Source organism: Pristiophorus japonicus, chromosome 8, assembly GCF_044704955.1.
Source record: "Pristiophorus japonicus isolate sPriJap1 chromosome 8, sPriJap1.hap1, whole genome shotgun sequence".
In the NCBI taxonomy this organism is placed as follows: domain Eukaryota; kingdom Metazoa; phylum Chordata; class Chondrichthyes; family Pristiophoridae; genus Pristiophorus; species Pristiophorus japonicus.
Genome location: NC_091984.1, coordinates 64167226 through 64189314, shown reverse-complemented (window position 1 = coordinate 64189314; position 22089 = coordinate 64167226). Strand labels below are relative to the sequence as shown.

At 42.3% G+C, this 22089-nt stretch overlaps 1 protein-coding gene across 1 annotated transcript in view; it reads right to left on the bottom strand.

Moving 5' to 3' along the window:
- LOC139268556 (nardilysin-like) overlaps positions 1-22089 on the bottom strand; it is a 125607-nt gene that overhangs the window by 18672 nt on the left and 84846 nt on the right. The window contains exons 20-25 of the mRNA XM_070886874.1: positions 19151-19301; positions 6692-6819; positions 5167-5332; positions 2926-2957; positions 2544-2682; positions 178-225 (exon numbers count right to left, since the gene is read on the bottom strand). Of these exons, the coding sequence (XP_070742975.1) occupies positions 178-225; positions 2544-2682; positions 2926-2957; positions 5167-5332; positions 6692-6819; positions 19151-19301 (664 nt within the window). The remainder of the gene's footprint in view (positions 1-177; positions 226-2543; positions 2683-2925; positions 2958-5166; positions 5333-6691; positions 6820-19150; positions 19302-22089) is intronic.

Below are 22089 nucleotides of genomic sequence, written 5' to 3'. Positions count from 1 at the left end.
ATAAGCAAAACCTCCTATATTTGAAGATAACACCAAAAGAGAGTAGAGCAAATAAGAAGTATAGTTCAACAAGATTTAACCCTCTAAAGGCCTTTTGACAATATTATTGCAGTTCTTTCAACAGCTAGATTTTTTTTAATTCTAAAAATATACAACAGATTAGTATAGTTTACTTACAATAAGTAGTTCCATGAGTGCGTATTCCTTTACTTTCTGAGGACCTGACTGAAAAGTAAAGAAAAAGAAAAACATTTTATTCTTAAAAGAAAGTCTTGACTGTTAATGGCCACATGAAGACAAACAATGTTAAAATGAAAGGGCAACAGGCTCATATAATCACATGAGCTGAAAGCTGCAGTTTGTTTATATTTTTATATATTTATATATTTAATTCATTACATTCATAATATGTTGTCCAGCTACATGGATTTGGCAAAGTTATAAAGTTTGTCAATATGAAGTTCACGTTAGAAATATTCACTGCAAAAATTTGGTTACTAAAGAGAATCAGGAGAAGCTGGTCATAGTACGTGAAGATCATCAACCTGTGCTGCAGTGATCTTATGAACACAAGTTGTGTGCAGTTTGGATATTATACGGTTCGTGTCCAGTACTTATGCGGCATGGTGTCAAAAGTTTTATCTCAATATTCCTGTGAAGCGCCTTGGGTCGTTTCACTACGTTAAAGATGCTATATAAATACAAGTTGTTGTTGTATTAGAAGCACTGCTTTGATAGACAAAAATAGATTTTACGATAGTATTAAAATCCTTTTTGACTATTACAGCACAAAGTTTTTTTTTAAATTCGTTCCTGTGACGTGGGCGTTGTTGGCATGGGGGTTGTCACTAGGGATGGGTATTTATTGCCCATCCCTAATTGCCCTCAAGATGATGGTGAGCCGCCTTCTTGAACCGCTGCAGTCCGCGTGGTGAAGGTACTCCCATAGTGCTGTTAGGGAGGTAGTTCCAGGATTTTGACCCAGCGACTATAAAAAGGAACAGAGGTATATTTCCAAGTCAGGATGGTGTGTCACTTGGAGGTGAACTTGGAGGTGATGGTGTTCCCATGCTCCTCCTGCTCTTCTAGGTAGTAGAGGTCGTAGGCTTGGGAGGCGCAGTCAAAGAAGCCTTGGCGAGTTGCTGCAGTGCATCTTGTAGATGGTACACACTGCAGCCACGGTGTGCTGGTGGTGGAGGGAGTGAATGTTTAAGGTGGTGGATGGGGTGCCAATCAAGCGGACTGCTGTGTCCTAGATGGTGTCGAGTTTCTTGAATGTTATTGAAGCTGCACTCATTCAGGTAAGTGGAGAGTATTCCATTACACTCTTGACTTGTGCCTTGTAGATGGTGGAAAGGCTTTGGGAGGTCAGGAGGTGAGACACTCGCTGCAGAATACCAAGCCTCTGACCTGCTCTTGTTGCCACAGTATTTATGTGGCTGGTCCAGTTAAGTTTCAGGTCAATGGTGAACCTCAGGATGTTGATAATGAAGATGGTCAGATGCTCTCTTGTTGGAGATGGTCATTGCCTAACACTTGTGTGGCACAAATGTAACTTGCCACTTATCAGCCCAAGCCTAAATGTCGTCCAGATCTTGCTGCATGTGGGTATGGACTGCTCCGTTATCTGAGGAGCTGCGAATGGAACTGAACACTCTGAAATCATCAGCGAATATCCCCACTTCTGACCTTATGATGGAGGGAAGGTCATTGATGAAGCAACTGAAGATGGTTGGGCCTCGGACACTGCCCTGAGCTGAGATGATTGGCCTCCAACTACATTCATCTTCCTTTGTGCCAGGTATGACTCCAACCAGTGAAGAGTCTTTCCCCAGATTCCCATTGACTTCAATTTTACTAGGGATTCTTGATGCCACACTTGGTCAAATGCTGCCTTGATGTGAAGGGCAGTCACTTTCACCTCACTTCTGGAATTCAGCTCTTTTGTCCATGTTTGGACCACGGCAGTAATGAGGTCTGGAGCAGAGTGGTCCTGGCGGAACCCAAACTGAGCATCAGTGAGCAGGTTATTGGCGAGTAAGTGCCGTTTGATAGCATGGTCGAAAACACTTTTCATCACAAAGGTGCTCCAATAAAAGTTATATTGGAAGCAGAATGCACAGTTATGCTTTTGACTGTCAACAATGTGTGTTTGCAATCTCAGACAGCTTATATGAAGAGGTGCTGAGTGAATGAGAGTTATCTCCTCACAGGGAAAAATGACGGGCGTAAGTCAGTCGCATTAACCTCAAGTAGGGTTAATAGGAGAGCTGAAAATAACATAAGAAGTAGGAGCAGCAGTAGGCCATTTGGCCCCGCGAGCTTGCTCCGCCATTCAATAAGCTGATCTGAACCTGGCCTCAACTCCACTCCCCCGCCCGTTCCCCATAACCCTTGACTCCCTTATCTTTCAAAAATCTGTCTATCTCCACCTTAAATATATTCAAAGACTCAGACTCTGCCACCACAGCACTCGGGTAGAGTATTCCAAAGATTTCACTAACATTGGGTGAAAAACAAATGGATTACTATTAGTGACCCACCTGGTAATAAACAGTGACCTCCGAATTGGCATCATTTTTGTTAAGCGATCTCACTTTGCAAATATGTGGTTTATTGGGTAGTTCCACTACCCTGAACTGGACAGGTGCATTCTCCGTCAGTGGCCTGCACTTCAACTTCCTGTTATATAATTAACATATTTCTTATTCACCAAACAAAATCTCAGAGTTTAAAATATTGTTACAAGATGGCAATTATAAGAAATTTAACAGCACTTCAGAGCTGTAGGATAGAAACACCGTTAGATTTTGTTTACCAAAGAGAATATTAAACTATTCATTAGAACACTACACCAAAGGATCATTATGAATTTAGTTTTCCAGACTAAATGCGTAAAATGCCGAGAAGAAACAAAGTACTTACTTCACAACATAAGTTAGAAATTCAACAGACTCCTTGGGAGAAAAAAAGAATTGTTAGCTTCATATTAAAAGCTCATTATTAATCTCAAAGTAATTTGATTAAAGTGAATAAAACAGATTTACTGCATATACACAGCACAAGGTGTTTATATCTTAAATATCCTCCACCAGAATGGATCTTTAACGTGGTTTTTGTCCCAGTATTAGACAATACTGTCAATACTTGTAGTTCCCCACACAAAAAGTTGGAAAACCACTGCATTTTGTCCTCATTTGCCTTCAAGAAGCCAGTTCCTGGTGACATCAGAAGAAACCTAGGGCTACATCACCCACCCTTGTGTCAGATGTAGGAGTTGAGGAATTAAGGTACATTCCAGTAATAACAATAATTTGTATTTATATAGCACCTTTAATACAGGAAAAACCTCCCAAAGTGCTTCACAGAGGGTTACGGAAGAAAATGGATGCCAAGCCAAAGATGATATTAGGTGGGGATAATAAAAAGCTTGATCAAAGAAATGGGTTTTGAGAAGGTTCTTATAAGAGCTAGATGTGGAGAGACGGAGGGGTATCGGAAGGGAATTCCAGAGCATGGGGACAAGGCGGCAATGGCATGGGCACCAATGGTAGAAGAGAGGGGAGAAATGTGCAAGAAGTCGGAGTAAGAGAAATGCAGAGTTCTGGGGTAGGAGAGGATCTGTAGCATTGGAGGAGTTAGAGATGGAGAGCGGTGAGGTTATGGGGTGATTTAAACACAAGGATAATAGTTTTAAATCTGAGGCATTAGGGGTCTGGAAGCCCATATGCATCAGCGATAACAGATATGAGCAAGCGGAATTTGGTATAGCAGCAGAGTTTCGATGAGGCGAACTTTATGGAGGGCAGAAGAGTGAATGCAATTAAATCTAAAGATGACAAAGGGATGGATGAGGATTTCAGCGGCAGATGTGCTGAAGTAGGGGTCGAGGTGGGTGATGTAGTGAGGTTGAAGTAGGCAGGCCAAAGCCATAAAGGACACCGAGGTGGCAAGCAGTTTGGTTCAGGCCCCTGGGGAGGGGACAGGGTCAATGAGGGTATGGAGTTTGAGGTGAGGACTAAAGACAATGGCCTGGATCTTTCCAACTTTTAACTGAAGGAAATTACAGCTCATCCAAGACTGAATGGTGAACAAACGGTTTGACAGCACAGAGGCAGTGGAAGGGTTGTGAAAGGTGGTGGCGAGGGCGAGTTGGGTGTAACCAGCATACATGTGGAAGCAGACTCCCTGTTTGCAGATGTCGTCGCCAGGGCAGCTTGTGGATGAGGGGGAGGAGGTGATCAAGGACAGCTTCTTCGAGGAAGAAAAATCAATAGCAGAGGACTTGGGGAGGGAAGAAAAAAGGGCATATATGCCAAAACAGGAGCGTAATAAACCCTTAATAAAAGTTTAATAAGCCAAAACAAAAATAAAAACAGATCAATAGCATTGGACTCATACCACGAACAATACAGATTTCACAATAACTTGACGATATTGGTACCAAACAGCACTAGAAACAAAGTTTACCCACATAACAATAGTGACTGCATTTCAGAAGTAACCCATTGGTTGGCAAGCACTTTTGGATGTCCTGAGGATATGATAAGTGTTATATAAATGCAAGTCCTTCTTTTCGTTCTAACTACATCAGTACATTACCATGCACCTTAATGTTTTTTTGCTGATTTTCCTCCTCCTTTGTGGAAGGTCAATTCCTTCTGGAGTACCACTACACAAGTGGTAGCCTCCCCTATCTCACCCAAGTGCCCATTCTTCTTGTATGAGTTTAGACAGTAAGTGTTGGCAGAGTGCACAGCTGCCAAATTCAATCCTGTCCTCACTCAATATCCATACATGCACACTTTCCAGTAGCAATCAAGAGCAGGAACCCATGGTTGTGTTATCCCTTCCCTTGCGAGGGAATATGTGCCCAATTGTAGTGTTTTATTGCCCCCAGTTGAGATGAGCTAACTCAATACAGGTTGAGAATCAAATCCAGGACCTTCTGGTCCATATGGCACACTTATACACCAACTTTATGCAGCAGAATTGTGGAAATGTAGAGCACTGAAACATTCCTTCATCTACAATATTAATATTCTTAGAATAAAGTTTTTTCCCCACAGATACATTTTTGCTTTTGTCTTAGAAATGCTAATGCATGCTCAAATTTAATCGGAACAACTTTTAGCTGGTTAAATAATGTTACATTAAAACATTTACTTTGCTTGTGAAATTTCCTTGCACTAAGCCTTCTACAAAAAGTTGGTATTTAAAGCACTTCACAAATGACATCAGTGCCTCGACTGTAGATCCACCATTCATCAAAGTTTGGTACTTCTGCATCAAAGACCACCGTTCATGTTCTAGAATTAATAGACGTATATCTCTGCAAAAAGACAACACAATAGAAAGTTTACATACTGGTGCATGTATTTCAAATTTGCTATTTAAAATTAAACAATTTCTGATATGATTTTAGCCAGGTCTAGGATACTTTGGATTTTTCACTCCCTCCTTTCCTGTAAGCAGTGTCATATGCTGGAGTACAGTTCCAGGTGTTGGAAGCTCTGCAGTGCCCTAGTCAAATGTTAGTTGAGGTTCACGTGTGAAAAATTGAGTATTAGCAGGTTAATAGACAAGGTGAGGAGGCATGGGCTCATGAAAGTCAAACACTCCTTATTACACAATGTACATTGGATATTTCAATGAACACATTGTTAAAAATAAACACAATTTACAGAGAACCTAGAAGCAAAGCAACTTCTCATTTGTATCTCAAGGTTCTTAAAAAAAAATTATTTGTGTTGTAGCTCTGAAGTGAGCAACATTTGTATTGTACCAATGGTTGATTATAGTGCCACCTTCCTTCAGTTACTGTGTAGCCCATCAAAGACCAGTTGAGGAGGCAAGTTTGTGAGCACTTCATATTTAGAGACACACCCACCAGAAAGTTCTGCAAGGGTACTCCTCATTGGCATAACTTTGGCAGGAACCCCAGAAAAATGCTTTTTAGGCTGAAGTTATAGCGGATAAATCAGGGAAATGTATGGGATACTTGGCTTTGTAAATAGGCACATTGAATACAAAAACAAGGAAGTCATGCTAAACCTTCACAAATCACTGGTTAGGCCTCAGCTGGAGTACTATGCACAATTGTGGGCATCAAACTTTAGGAAGGATGTCAAGAGCTAAGAGGGTACAGAGTGTGGTTTACCACATAAGGGTATACTTTGAGAAAAAGTTACAATCTAGGTACAGTTTTAAATTTGCATCTACTTTTTGAGAGGGGAAACTATACCCCATAGTTCCAGTAAAAATCATTGTTGGAAGTAAACTTGGGAATCACCAAGTGACACGGACGGGCTTTGCTTTAGCAAACACTGGAGTACCATATTTAATACCTGCAGTTTCCCATTGTGACCATCAGCTTTGATTACAATTCTGTTCTCGCGAGAACATGTCTGCAGTTCAACTATTCAGAAAAAAGCAGTGATCTGAAACTAGACCCGCAACATTCACACACATTACTGGCAACCGATCAAAAGCTATTAGATGCCGTAAGTGAGTTTACAAAAGACGTGGCTGAAACAGTGAAAGCAACTGACCAAATTATCAAACAAAATAATTAGTATTTGAGAGTTAATTAGATTTAGATTAAAGAGCAAAAAAGGTCACAATTGTCCTGTGCCTAAAAACTGACCTAAAATTACAATTAAAGCATTAATAAAATCATGAATTCACTTACTTTCCCAATTTTTCAGGTTTGATTAGAACATTGAAGTAACTCTTCTTTAATTGTTCCACGATCATGCCAAACACATCTGGAGTGGTTGAAAAGTCAGCCAGATGATCAATGATGCGTTGGAACAGAAGCTGGGGAAAATTAAAAGTAATATGATTCAAGTGTAAAATTTTGCAAAATGCACATAACTGAATATTGGGAAGACAATCCACTCATACATTTGGTATAAAGTGCTTTTCATCATTTGGTTCATTATAGTGAAGGCTATTCAGAATACTTTTCTCTTGTATGTAATTTTTCAGAACACTCCCTTCTTCAGCTAACCACCAAAAGGTGCAAAACACTCCATCCAATTCCTTCACTTATGCGAAGCTACCCGTCCAACCCCAGTCTGGGAACTTACAGATTACAGTAGCCAAGATCAAGGGCTCGACTTTCCCCAAGCCAGTTTTCTGGCATATTGTCAGAGTTACACCTGTTTTTCTAGGCCAGAAATATTTTGCCAAAGTTTCCCCGATGTATAATTCGAATTTGGCACCACGCAATGTGTCCAGTCACCTCAGGGGTGGAGCCGGCTGTCTGCACCGAAAAACGAAGCCGTACCTTCTGCGCATGTGCCGGGGGAAAAAAAGTTAGGTTTTTGATGATGTTCCAATGGACGCACATGCTCAATACAGCTCAGATTTGGAAATCGCCGATTTTTAAAGAGCCAGTTGTTTGTGTGAGATGGAGTACTGTGAGAGCATTGGGAAAATCGCAGCTGGAGCAATACAAGATGCAACACAGTGCAAGGACCAAGAATTTCTTACAGGAAGAAGTGGAGGCACTAGTTACTGTGATTGAGAACAGATGGCAGGAGCTGGACACCAGTACAGGTCACATAAAAGTTCCACCCAAAGAAATGAAGAAACGCTGGAACCAAGTTGCAGAAGATTACTGCGCAATGGTGGCCACCACGAGATCTGGCGGCCAGTGTAAAAAGTCATTCCTACGTGCGTACAGTGCAGCCGTGACCTGCCGAATGGAGACATGTATTGCATAAGAACATAAGAAATAGGAACAGGAGTAAGCCATACGGCCCCTCGAGCCTGCTCCGCCATTCCATAAGATCATAGCTGATCTGATCATGGACTCAGCGCCACTTCCCCGCCCACTCCCCATAACCCCTTATCGATTAAGAAACCGTCTATTTCGGTCTTAAATTTATTCAATGTCCCAGCTCCCACAGTTCTCTGAGGCAGAGAATTCCACAGAATTACAACCCTCAGAAGAAATTTCTCCTCATCTCTGTTTTAAATGGGCGGCCTCTTATTCTAAGATCGTGCCCTCTAGTTCAAGTCTCCCCCATCAGTGGAAACATCCTCTCTGCATCCACTGTGTCAAGCCCCATCATAATCTTATATGTTTTTATAAGATCACCTCTCATTCTTCTGAATTCCAATGAGTAGAGGCCCAACCTACTCAACCTTTCCTCATAAGTCAACCCCCTGGAATCAACCTAGTGAACCTGCTCTGAACTGCCTCCAAAGCAATTATATCCTTTCGTAAATATGGAAACCAAAACTGCACACAGTATTCCAGGTGTGGCCTCACCAATACCCTGTATAACTGTAGCAAGACTTCCCTGCTTTTAAACTCCATTCCCTTTGCAATAAAGGCCAAGATTCCATTGGCCTTTCTGATCACTTGCTGTACCTGCATTCTATCCTTTTGTGTTTCATGCACAAGTACCCCCAGGTCCCACTGTACTGCGGCACTTTGCAATCTTTCTCCATTTAAATAATAACTTGCTCTTTGATTTTTTTTCTGCCAAAGTGCATGATCTCACACTTTCCAACATTATACTCCATCTGCCAAATTTTTGCCCACTCACTTAGCCTGTCTATGTCCTTTTTCAGATTTTGTGTGTCCTCTTCACTCATTGCTTTTCCTCCCATCTTTGTACAGTCAGCAAACTTGGCTACGTTACACTCAGTCCCTTCTTGCAAGTCGCTAATATAGATTGTAAATAGTTTGGGTCCCAGTTCGAATACTTGCAGCACCCCACTAGTTACTGGTTGCCAACCAGGGAATGAACCATTTATCCCAACTCTCTGTTCTCTGTTAGTTAGTCAATCCTCTATCCATGCTAATATATTACCCCCAACCACGTGAACTTTTATCTTGTGCAGTAACCTTTTATGTGGCACCTTGTCAAATGCCTTCTGGAAGTCCAAATACACCACATCCACTGGTTCCCCTTTATCCACCCTGTTCATTACATCCTCAAAGAACTCCAGCAAATTTGTCAAACATGACTTCCCCTTCATAAATCCATGCCGACTCTGCCTGACCGAATTTTGCTTTACCAAATGTCCTGCTATTGCTTCTTTAATAATGGACTCCAACATTTTCCCAACCACAGATGTTAGGCTAACTGGTCTATAGTTTACTGCTTTTCGTCTGCCTCCTTTTTTAAAAAAAAAAGTAGGGGTGTTACATTTGCAGTTTTCCAATTTGCTGGGACCTCCTCAGAATCCAGGGAATTTTGTAAATTACAACCAATGCATCCACAGTCCCTGCCGTTACTTCTCAAGACCGTAGGATGCAAGTCATCAGGTCCAGGGGATTTATCTGCCTTTAGTCCCATTATCTTACTGAGTACCACCTTCTTTGTGATTGTGACTGTTTTAAGTTCCTCCCGCCCTATAGCCCCTAGACTATCCACTGTCGGAATATTGTTAGTGTCCTCTACCGTAAAGACTGATACAAAATATTTGTTCAGAAATTCTGCCATCTCCATGTACCCCATTGCTAATTCCCCGGTCTCAACCTCTAAGTGTCCAACATTTACTTTAGCTACCCTTTTCCTTTTTAGATACCTATAGTAACTCTTGCTATCTGTTTTTATATTTTGCACTCGTTAACTTTCATAGTCTATTTTCCCTTTCTTAATCATTTTTTTAGTCGTTCTTTACTGGCTTTTAAAAGCTTCCCAGTGTTCTGTCCTTCCACTAGTTTTGGCCACTTTGTATACCCTTGTTTTTATGCTGAAGTTATAGCAGACAATCAGGGAAATGTATGGGATACTTGGCATGTTGAGAGATGGCGCACACATCCCCAGTTGTAGCTTGAAACCATCCAGAGGCATAGAATGAAAGTGCAGCTGTAACCTTCACTTCAGCTGACAAAGCAGACCTCCTGATGCTTCTAGGTTGCAGGTCTGCTTTGACCAACTCACAGATCTCACTTACAACTTCTTTGCAGAAATGCAGCCTTCTGACACAGTCTGCATCACTCAAGTGGAGGTACAAACACCTGTCTCGATATATCCGAGGTGTGCAAAGTCTCCTGCCCAGCACCCTACGGGCTCTGATGTTCCTGATGCAATGAAGTTGAATCAATTGTCTCCTACGTAGCACCATGAGGCAGAAGGCTCGCCAAAGGTATGGCATTGTCAGTATTGCCCCCATACTTAAATTTAACCTTTGAAAGCAGCTCAAAATGGCAGGTAAGCAGGCAGCACAGGTTCGCAGTTGTATCTCTCCAGGTCTGTATGGATGGACCACACCCAAAGGTCATGTGACCCCCCTTTACTAAGTGGAGTGTTGTGACTTCTTACTCTCCCTCCCCAGGCTCCAAGCCTTCCGATCAGCACCTCGCTCTCTCTCCTGCCCCCACCCTCTCCAACAAAGCTTGTTTTGCAGCTGAGCTCCAAACCTGTGCCCAGGCGCGGGGCCGATTCTACCGGTCAAACCTACAACCCTCCAGCCCTGCCTCAAGATGTTCGGTGGTGTGTGAGCGAGTTAAAAAATGAGAAAACTTCTGAGATCCAACAAATTTACACTTCTATGTTGACAGGTTAAAAAAAAAAGTTGAACTTTAGTGATTTTTACAGTGTTTTTGACTCCCTTCAGAATCTTCGATTTAAAAAGAATGGTGTTTTTTAGCGCAGATTTGAGTGTGCGCTGGTTTTCTTAACTCACCAGGTTTTTCGGGAGTGGCCAGATACGCTGACCCAAGAGAAAAAAATGTTGGCCAAACTGCGAACAATTGAAAAAACCGGCGCAGACGTGACGTAAAAAAAAAACTGGCCTAAAAAAATCATAACCTTGTCAGTTACGCCAGTGCAGATCGCAGGGAGAAATTTTGAAAACAATAAATACTCCAAAAAAAAAAGTGCACGCCAAAAATACGGCACAAATGAACAGGGAAAATTGAGCCCCAAGACTCCAAACTTCTAAACGCTATACTCCAAGTATTCGGTGTGATAATTTACCCCATGTCATTATTTCCAAGGATCTCAACTCCTCGTCCACCTCAGTGTTTGCTTCCTTCTGTAATTTGCAATCTTTTAAAATCCAAATCACTATTTTCTGGTTTATGTTCTCTTTTCTTTATTTGCTGGGATGGGATGGGGGGGGGGCAGTCTTATTTGACACTAGAGAAAAGGGGAGCAGGATTAATAAATATGTAAATAGAAGCAGAGGCTTAACTGGAATAAACAGTGAGAAAATATTATCAGAGAAAAGAGGGGAAGAGAGGCAATAAGGTAGTGAGAGGTAAATACACTGCAGTAGGAGGGGCAAGCAATGTCAAAAATCTAAAACATAAAGGCCCCAAGTTTCCACATGATTTGCTCCTGATTTTTAGGAGCAACTGGTGGAGAACGGACTATCTTAGAAATCGCAATTCTCCACATTTTTTTTTCTGCAGTTCTAGTCAGTTAGAACAGTTTCACTTTGGAACAGAATTTTTTCTTCAAAAGGGGACGTGTTCGGCCACTGACGCCTGATTTGAAAGTTTCCAGTGAAAACGTACTCCAAACTAACTTAGAATGGAGCAAGTGAAGATTTTTGTAGCACTGAAAAAACCTTGTCTACACATTAAAAAATCAGGCGCTAGTTACAAATTAGGCGTCCAGAACGAGGTGGGGGGGGGGGGAAGGGAAGTCATTAAATTCTACAATAAATCCTTATACAAATAAATCCAACCTGAATAAACATTTATAAGCAAAGAAAAGATTAAATAAACCATCTTCCTACCTGTGTGAAAGTGCTTCAGGCAGGTTCAGTCAGCTCAGCGGTGTGGCGTCGTTCCCGCGAACGGGAGGGAGGGAGGGCTCGACCGACCGACGGCTGGGGGGGGGGGGGAGAGAGACAGGGAGGAGGAGGCAGCTGTTCCCGACGGCAGGGAGTGGGGGGAGGAGGCGGTGAGAAGGCTGCAGGACGCCTCAGAAGTTGAGGCAGCCATTCCCGACAGCGGGGGGGGGGGGGGGGGGGAGGCAGTCGGGAAACGGCTGCTTGTAGCGTGTGGAAACTTGGGGCCAAAATCAGGGAAGAGAATAAAGGTCAACATTCCCAGAAGTTGAACTTATGTGGTATAAGTATGAACACAACGCAGCCAAAACAAAATTGCAGAGTTGGAATTGTTGGGTAAATGTAAGAAACCAGAATTGAAAGGATTAATCAGGGAAACAACAAAATTTGATTTTAGTTTCGCTAGTGCTGTGTGTTGTTGCTGAGCATATCATATAGCTTTGTGAAAGTTGAGCATTATGTAGCGTTCATAGAATCATAGACATTTACAGCATGGAAGGAGACCATTTTGGCCCATCGTGTCCACGCCGGCCAACCAAAAGCTATCCAGTCTAATCCCACTTTCCAGCTCTTGGTCTGTAGCCCTGTAGATTACAGCACTTTAAGTGCACATCCAAGTATCTTTTAAATGTGGTGAGGGTTTCTGCCCCTACCACCCTTTCAGGCAGTGAGTTTCAGAACCCCACCACCCTCTAGGTAAAGACATTTCCCCTCATATCTCCTCTAAACCTCCCCCAATTTCTTTAAATCTGTGTTGTTGACCCCTCTGCCAAGGGAAACAGGTCCTTCCTATCCACTCTATCCAGGCCCCTCATAATCTTATACACCTCAATCAGGTCTCCCCTCAGCCTCCTCTGTTCCAAAGAAAACAGACCCAGCATCTCCAATCTTTCCTCATAGTCAAAATTCTCCAGTCCAGACAACATTCTTGTAAATCGCCTCTGCACCCTTTCCAGTGCAATCACATATTTCCTGTAATGTGGTGGCCAGAACTGCACACAGTACTCCAGCTTCGGCCTAATCAGTGTTTTATACAGTCCGTGCTCTTGTATTTCATTCCTCGACTAATAAAGGCTAGTATTCCATAGGCCTTCTTAACCACCTTATCTACATGACCTGCTACCTTCAGGGATCTGTGGACATGCACTCCAAGGTCCCTTTGTTCCTCTACACTTTTCAGTGTCATATCATTTAATGTGTATTCCCTTGCCTTGTTAGACCGCCCCACACGCATTACCATTACCTTTTGCTTCCTGCCTCAGCCAATTTTGGATCCAACTTGCCACTTTGACTTTCGTGACCAGTCTGTCATGTGTGATTTTATCAAAAGCTTTGCTAAAATCCATTGACACTCATTGACACTCCTGGTTACCTCCTCGAAAAATTCAATCAAGTTAGTCAGACACGACCTTCACTTAACAAAAATCCATGTCTTTCCAAATGAAGATTTATCCATCAGGACTTTTTCCAAAATGTTTACACCACTGAGGTTAGGCTGACTAGCATGCAATTACTCGGTCTATCCTTTTTTCCCTTTTTAAACAAAGGTGCAACATTGGCAGTTCTCCAGTCCTTTGGCACCACACCTGCAGTCAGAGAGGACTGGAAAATGATGGTCAGAGCCTCTGCTATTTCCTCTTTTGCTTCTCTTAACAGCCTGGGATACATTTCATCTGGGCCTGGGGATTTTTCAAAGCTGCTAAGCCCCTTAATACTTCCTCTCTCACTATGTTTATCTTGTGTAATATTTCACACTCCTCCTCTCTCATTGAGGGCTTTAGGCCATAATATTTTGAAATAGATAATGTTTTGGAATATCTGAACAGATGGTACTGTATAAGAAAGCAGTCTGTAGAAACAATTAAGATAGCATGCAATGCCCTTGGAAAATACTGAGGTCTATGGACATGCAAGAGGCTGGCTCTTACTAGAGTTCAATAGCCTTCAGAAAGAGCTGCTGGGTCTAAGGTAGTTGAAGTTTAACCAGTTTTGATTGCAAGGAACCTGTTGAAACAAGTTTAATAATGTTCATGGGGAAACTGAGAAACAAAGGGGAGTTGCAGCACAGCTGTCACATAACAGTGATAAGAAAAGGTATAAACGACAAGAGTCTACAGCTAGGTCGGGAGGTACAACAAATCCTCGACAGAAGACACAGGTCATGGCTAGTATACCTTCCAGACCAGAGATAATCACAGTGTTCTGTTGATAAGGTTGCCCCACAGCAAAAATGTAGCACAATGTCCTTAACTCTATGATCATTGTTATTTTGTTGGTAGTTGAAGTGTATCAAAAATAAAGATTAAATTGATTTAAAAAAAATATATATACATATGTAGTCGTGACTGATTCGACAACTTTTCAATCCTCATTAAATATGCAAATTGTGTCATGGGATTGAAGAATAGCCAATGTAACATGTAACACGTAACATCTTTGTTTAAGAAGGGAGGGAAGGATAAACGTGATATAAGAACATAAGAAATAGGAGCAGGAGTGGGCCATTGGGCCCCTCGAGTCTGCTCCACCATTCAATATCATGGCTGATCTGATCTTGGCCTCAACTCCACTTCCCTGCCCGCTACCCATAACCCTCGACTCCCTTTGTATCTATAGATCAGTTAGTGCAACGCTAGTTATCAAACTCTTGGGGCAGGATTTAAATGGGGAAGATGGGTTGGGGGCGGGCTCTGAGGCGGTCGGGAAAACTGGGAAAACGGCAGGGTCTGATTTGCATGCGAGGCCTCTGTTTCACACCCGCAGCCAGCCAGATTGAGAGGCTGGCTGCCTGCAGAAGGGTAGGACGCACAAAGGATAGATGGATCTGGGGGGAGGGGGGGTCGCGAGTCACATCGGATACCGGATGGCGGCCAGAGGAGTCCTTGTGGTGCCAGCTATGGGGCGGAGGTTGGTTACGCATGGACCCTGGATCCAGGAGGTACGTGTAAAGACACTTACCTCCTAGATGCAGCAGTCCTCACCTTGCTGTAACAGCCAGGTTTTACGAGGTGTGTTAAAAGCAAGTCATGTTTGACAAATCAATTAAGAGTTTTTTCGAAGTGAAGGATAGATAAAAGGTGAAAGCATATGATGTGATATATATGGATTTTCAGAAGACATTCGATAATGCATCTCATAAGAAACGTGTTAGAAAAATTCAGATGTATGGTATAAGAAAATCTAGGATAAAAGAATACTCGGCAGACGCAAAACAAAGAGTTAAGGTAAGTGGGGAGTGCTCCTTGGATTGGAGAAAGTCTGTGTATCCCAGGAGTCAATGCTAGGTCCACTTTTGTTCTTGGTATATACAAGTGCAGCGTCCAAAATCTGGAATTCCGGAATTCGGAATGTTCCGGAATCTGGACTCTGGGACAATTTGTGGCAGGGTTGTCCGGAATTCATAAAATGTTCCGGAATCCGGACTGGACGACCCTGCCGGCCTTGCCTTGCTGCTGTCCGACCTCGCCTCGCCGCCCTTACCTCGGGGCCTCTTCGCTGGCCCGCCCGAACACCACCTCTGCGGGCCCCCGCCCGACAACATCCTTGGCGGGGCCAGCCCGACGACGACCTCCACAGCGGGGCCGGCCCGCCAGACGACCTCGGCAGGGTCCCGCCCAATGAAACATCTCCTCGACAGGCCCCAGCGGCTCGCCCGACAACATCCTTGGCGGGGCTGGCCCCACAATGACCTCCTTGGTGGGGACCCGCCCGACAACAACTACGGTGGGCCCCGGACGGCCCAAACAGCTCCTCGGCAGGTACCACCCACCAACCCCAGCTTCTGACGTTCCGAAATCCGGAAATACCCGAACCTGGGCTTGGGTGTTTCCGGATTTGTGACGTCAGAAAGACGTTCCAAAGTCCGGAAAAACGCGAAATCCGTAACGGCCTCAGTCCCGAGGGTTCCAGATTCGGGATGTTGCACCTGTAGATTATTTGGTTTCGGGTATAAGGTGCACAATCTCAAAATTTCTCAATGACATAAAAACAGCAACATGTTAACTCCTCAGTTCTCTCCACAGATGCTGCTTGACCTGCTGTGTTTCAGAATTCTAGTATCTGCTGCTTTTTGCTTACAAAAGCAGGTGGTTTGACACACAGCGAGGAGGACTGTAAAAGACTTCAGGAACATATAGACAAGTTCTTGGAGTAAGCAACCAAGTGTCAGATACAATTTAATATGGAAAAGAGTGAGGCAATGCCATTTCAAAGGAAAAATAGTGAATGTGTACACACTCATTGGAAGACGTTGTAGGCAATGTTCCCTGTAAGCTGTGCTTTGTTCTGCGCGGCCTATTTCTTTTAATGTGCGATCCCTTTCAATTTCTGCGCGTGAGCGGTATTTAAGAACATAAGTACATAGGAAATAGGAGCAAGAGTAGGCCATATGGACCCTCGAGCCTGCTCCGCCATTTAATACGATTATGGCTGATCCGATCATGGACTCAAGTCCATTTCCCTGCCCGCTCCCCATAACCCCTTAATCCCTTATCGGTTAAGAAACTGTCTATCTCGGTCTTAAATTTATTCAACGTCCCGGCTTTCACAGCTCTCTGAGGCAACGAATTCCACAGATTTATAACCCTCAAAGAAATTTCTCCTCATCTCAGTTTTAAATGGACGGGCCCTTATTCTAAGATTATGCTCCCTAGTTCTAGTCTCCCCCATCAGTGGAAACATCCTCTTTGCATCCACCTTGTCAAGCCCCATCATAATCTTACACATTTTGATAAGATCACCTCTCATTCTTCTGAATTCCAATGAGTAGAGGCCCAACCTACTTAACCTTTCCTTATAAGTCAACCCCCTCATCTCCAAAATCAACCTAGTGAACCTTCTCTGAACTGCCTCCAAAGCAAGTATATTCTTTCGTAAATATGGAAACCAAAACTGCATGCAGTATTCTAGGTGTAGCCTCACCAATACCCTGTATAACTGTAGCAAGACTTCCCTGCTTTTATACTCCATCTCCTTTGCAATAAAAGCCAAGATTCCATTGGCCTTCCTGATCACTTGCTGTACCTGCATACTAACCTTTTGTGTTTCATGCACAAGTACCCCCAGGTCCCACTGTACTGCCACACTTTACAATTTTTCTCCATTTAAATAATAACTTGCTCTTTGATATTTTCTGCCAAAGTGCATGACCTCACACTTTCCAACATTATACTCCATCTGCCAAATTTTTGCCCACACACTTAGCCTGTATGTCCTTTTGCAGATTTTTTGTGTCCTCCTCATACTTTGCTTTTCCTCCCATCTTTGTACCGTCAGCAAACTTGGCTAAGTTACACTCGGTCCTTTCTTCCAAGTCGTTAATATAGATTGTAAATATTTGGGGTCCCAGCACTGATCCCTGCGGCACCCCACTGGTTGTTGATTGCCTACCCGAGAATGAACCATTTATCCCGACTCTCTGTTCTCTGTTAGTTAGCCAATCCGCTATCCATGCTAATATATTACCCCCAACCAGTGAACTTTTATCTTGTACAGTAACCTTTTACGTGGCACCTTATCGAATGCCTTCTGGAAGTCCAAATACACCACATCAACTGGTTCCCATTTATCCACCCTGTTTGTTACATCCTCAAAGAATTCCAGCAAATTTGTCAAACATGACTTCCACTTCATAAATCCATGCTGACTCTGCCTGACTGAATCATGCTTTTCCAAATGTCCTGCTTCTGCTTCTTTAATAATGGACTCCAACATTTTCCCAACTATAGATGTTAAGCTAACTGGTCTATAGTTTCCTGCTTTTTGTCTGCCTCTTTTTTTAAATAGGGGCATTACATTTGCAATTTTCCAATCTGCTGGGACCTCCCCAGAATCCAGGGAATTTTGGTAAATTACAATCAATGCATCCACTATCCCTGCCGCTACTTCTCTCAAGACCCTATACACAATATAAAAGCCGATGAAGGACCTTTCCCATTACTGCGCGGCCGTGCTTAGAGGGAACATTGGTTGTAGGGTGTGGATGAATAATGAGTTCAAATACATAATTCCCTGAAAGTACACGTACAGATACAAGTACAGGTGGAGCCCTAAAAAATGTCAACAAAATTTAAAGTTTTATAAAAAAGAGAGGAATAAAGTACAAGTGTAAAGAAAGCATGATGGATTCATACAAAATGTTGGTTCAGCCACAGTTAAAATACTGTGTGCAGTTTTGGATAACCCATTATAGAAAGGACATTAAAGCCACAGAGAGAATTTTGTTACGTTGTTAATATTGGGAAGTGGAATGCTTTCGTATTTCGGTCAGCATCAAGCATTTTCAGAGAAGGTATAGCATGTATGGATGCAGACTGAAGCTCCTTCAAAATTTGGGAGAAGTGGAGTTAAGATCAGCCTTATTGAATAATGGAGCAGGCTCGATGGGCCGCATGGTCACACCTGCTCCTATTTCTCATCTTCATACAGCATAGAATGATGCTAGGAATGGAAAACTATAGTTAAGAGAGACTTGAAATGTGGAGAGTGTTTCCACTGGAACTGAGAAGGCTAAGAGAATAAATAGAGGTTTTTAGAATCGCTAAATATGTTGATAGGTAAAGACTATTTGATCTATTTCAGGAGTCAGTGATGATTGGTCATCACTTTAAAACTGTTACTAAGAGAGTGAGGTGAGAGGTTAGGAGACCTTGCATATTTTAAAACAAAATTGGATAAATATTTGAAGCAGGACAAGATACAAGGCTATGGGGAGAGCAGGTCAGTGGCATTCGTTCTGAATTGCCAGCACAGACACAATAAGCCAAATAGCCTTTTCTTTTCTGTAAACTTTTATGTACTACTGTTTTTAAACCTCAATTGTGTCCTGACTAGGTTACTGGCCCCTTATGCTAGCTTCTCAATGAAAAGAGATACTTTTAGAAAGGCCAAAGGATGGCTGGGTATTCGAAATAGAAAATAACACAATGGTGATGTAAGATGTGCAGCGCTCTGAGATTGGGCTGAGACACACTGTATGAAGATGAGAAATAGGAGCAGGAGTGGCCACGCGGCCCTTCGAGCCTGCTCCATTATTCAATAAGGCTGATCTTAACTCCACTTCTCCCAAATTGTAGAAGGAGCTTCAGTCTGCATCCATCCATGCTATGCCTACTCTGAAAATGCTTGATGCTGACCGAAATAAGAAAGCATTCCATTTCAATATTAACAACTTAACAAAATTCACCAAAGAAAAATTGTAAATTTAAATTATATATATATATATATATATAAATATTATACATACATACACATACACTCCAGCTGGAATATCAAATTACTGTTCAATTCAAAGCATATATTGCACCTTCAAACAATGAAAACTTCAGTTGTTACTGAAATATACAATGCAAATAGCATAGTGGAATTCAGATCAACACCTACTTACCCCTAGTTTGTGGTTAAATCCTTTCACTTTGATAATTAGTCCATGCTCTTCAGCCACTAGCTTATACTCTAATTGAGCAACATCGGCCTCATATGCAGGTTCAGCTAAGTTGTGAGCCACAATGTTGACAAATAAGTCAAACAGCACCAAGCTAGGGATGAAACAAGGGTTACATATTACTGAATGCAATTCTGCAACCCACTAGAAATACTGTAATACTAAAAATGCTATTACAATTACTTTTGCTCATAGCTGCTTCAAATTGGCCTCCTGAACAAAACACAAGAACATGAGAATGAAGAGAGAAGAAAAGGTACTCTAGCCCATGAAGTCTACTTCTTCCGCAGGCCACATAACATATACATAGAGGGCCCAAGTTTCCACATGATTTGCGCCTGATTTTTAGGAGCAACTGGTGGAGAACGGACTATCTTAGAAATTGCAATTCTCCACATTTTTTTTTCTGCAGTTCTAGTCAGTTAGAACAGTTCCACTTTGGAAAAGAATTTTTTCTTCAAAAGGGGGCGTGTCCGGCCACTGACGCCTGATTTGAAAGTTTCCACAGTGAAAACGTACTCCAAACTAACTTAGAATGGAGCAAGTGAAGATTTTTGTAGAACTGAAAAAACCTTGTCTACACATTAAAAAAAATCAGGCGCAGGTTACAAATTAGGCGTCCAGAACGAGGTTGGGGGGGGAAGGGAAGTCATTAAATTCTATAATAAATCCTTATTTATACTTATACAAAAATTATACAAATAAATCCAACCTGAATAAACATTTATAAGCAAAGAAAAGATTAAATAAACCATCTTCCTACCTGTGTGAAAGTGCTTCAGCCAGGGAGAATGCTGCAGCCGTTCATTCCCGCAGGGGGGGGGGGGGGGGGAAGGGAGAGAGAGAGAGGGGGGGGGAAGGGAGAGAGGAGAAAGCCGTTCGTTCCCACGGGGGGGGGGGGGGGGGGGGGGGAGGGGGGGAACGGCTGCCTCAACGTTGAGGCTTCCTGCAGCCTTCTCAGTGCTGATGGCAATGTGCTTTTATTAAAAAATGTTCAAAAACTAAACAGCTACAAAGAACTACAAAAATGGCCGAGTGCCAATGTTTCCTTCACACTGCGCGTGCGCGAACGCTCCAACGCGCATGCGCAGCGTTGCCGGCAGGAAAAAAACTCATTTAAATAGTACCCGCCCCCTCCCACTTACAAAATCGGCGCGCGTGTAGGCTCCGCCCCCCTGGGCGGTGCGCCAAACAGACAAGGAGCTGCAGGGCGCTCCAGAATCACGCGTTTTTTTTCCGGCGCCGTTTTAGGCGCGGAAAACGGGCGCCCAGCTCGGAGGGGCGCCGGTTTTTTATCGTGTGGAAACTTGGGCCCAGAATATTTTATTTTACTTAATCAACTGAAGAAAAATGTCACAAAACTTTTCCCTGACCCATAAAGATAGTCAAGAAAAACTCAGCGTCATTGCTTATAATTACACCTCCATTACTCAAATCTAGTCAGGTCCTTTCCATAGGAAACAGTTCCATGCAAGAACTATTATGTTTCACCCAAGTGTTGAATTATGTGATTACACTTATTCCTTTAACCTTCAATCCAATTCCTACCTATCTATTCAACCAACTAATTTAAAAAAAAAAGTTAATCACACATGCACTACTTTGGGGAAAGTATCCTTCTACCCTCGAAGCTTAACTTGGGACACATCCTTTAACTGTGCTCTCGCAGTTGAGGTTAAATAGTCTGCATTATCTATGCCTCTCAATCTTTTCTCCATTGAAATTAACATTTGTTTTGCTAGATTATAATAAATTCCTTGTCACATTGTAATCATACCCTCCAAGAGCAGTAGCTCTGTGGTACCTCTGTGGAAACTCTGATAGTCCAACCAACCCTAATCTGCTTCCCAAATTGCAGTTAAACTTTGCTATTTAACTATAAATAATCATAAAAACAAAGCATTATATAAAAATAAGGGAAAAAATGTATGACTTTAGAATGGGGACTTAATTATGCCTGTGTGCCATAGTCCAATTATACCCTCATCCTCTAATCCAGCTTCACTTGAGGACTACACCTGATCTCAACTCACTCTCTGCAACACCATGGAACAGCAGCACATTGTTATCTTTGGGTAGCTGAAACTGCCATTTGAAATATAGGGCAGGGGGACCATGGGCATGCATCAATATTTGCAAGACTGCCCCCATCAATAGAAAAAGTTTGAAAATCACTGATCTACTTTAAAATCCATTCTTCATTCACTTAATTGATCTAATTGCTTGAATACATTTCACCTAGCCACATACTTTAGCTTCATCTGCAAATTTTGCAGTTATACTGCAATATTGTATAATTATGTCCAGTCATCCCAATTTATTTTTAAATTCAGATTTTGTATCAGTGTACAAATTCCTCATCTTCCTTTTGATTTTACAGGTGTTCTTTAAGTCTCAGGAGTGCTCCTAGAAATGGGTTGCATTTCAATGTTTCTCTTCTTCTGCAAGATATCAATTTCCCTATTGTGTAGTTTATTTACTAATCACTTTGGTTCAACCCTTTACATTTTCTGCATTAACTACATTTTATCTACTTTAATAATGTTTTTTTTTTCTTGGTTGAAACCTGTGCCTGTCGCACCAAAAAGTTTACCCATCACCAAGTACCATGTTGCCCCCTTAGTTGCTAGTCACTGTACTCACTCCTGCCTGCTGGCCATTTTTGCTGTAAGTACCTCCGCGGGTTTTGCATTTCTCTGTGCAAATGGAAAAACGATTTGAAATAGTAAAGTGGGCAACTGTTGTATTGCCATCTCTCACTTTGTTGAACACAAGAAAACAAATCATCCCATATGTAAAAAAAAACTGAAGAGAGTTTAGAATATCACAACTCTCGGCAAATGTACTACAAAATAAATGTTGAAAACTACTGGGTCAGTCTT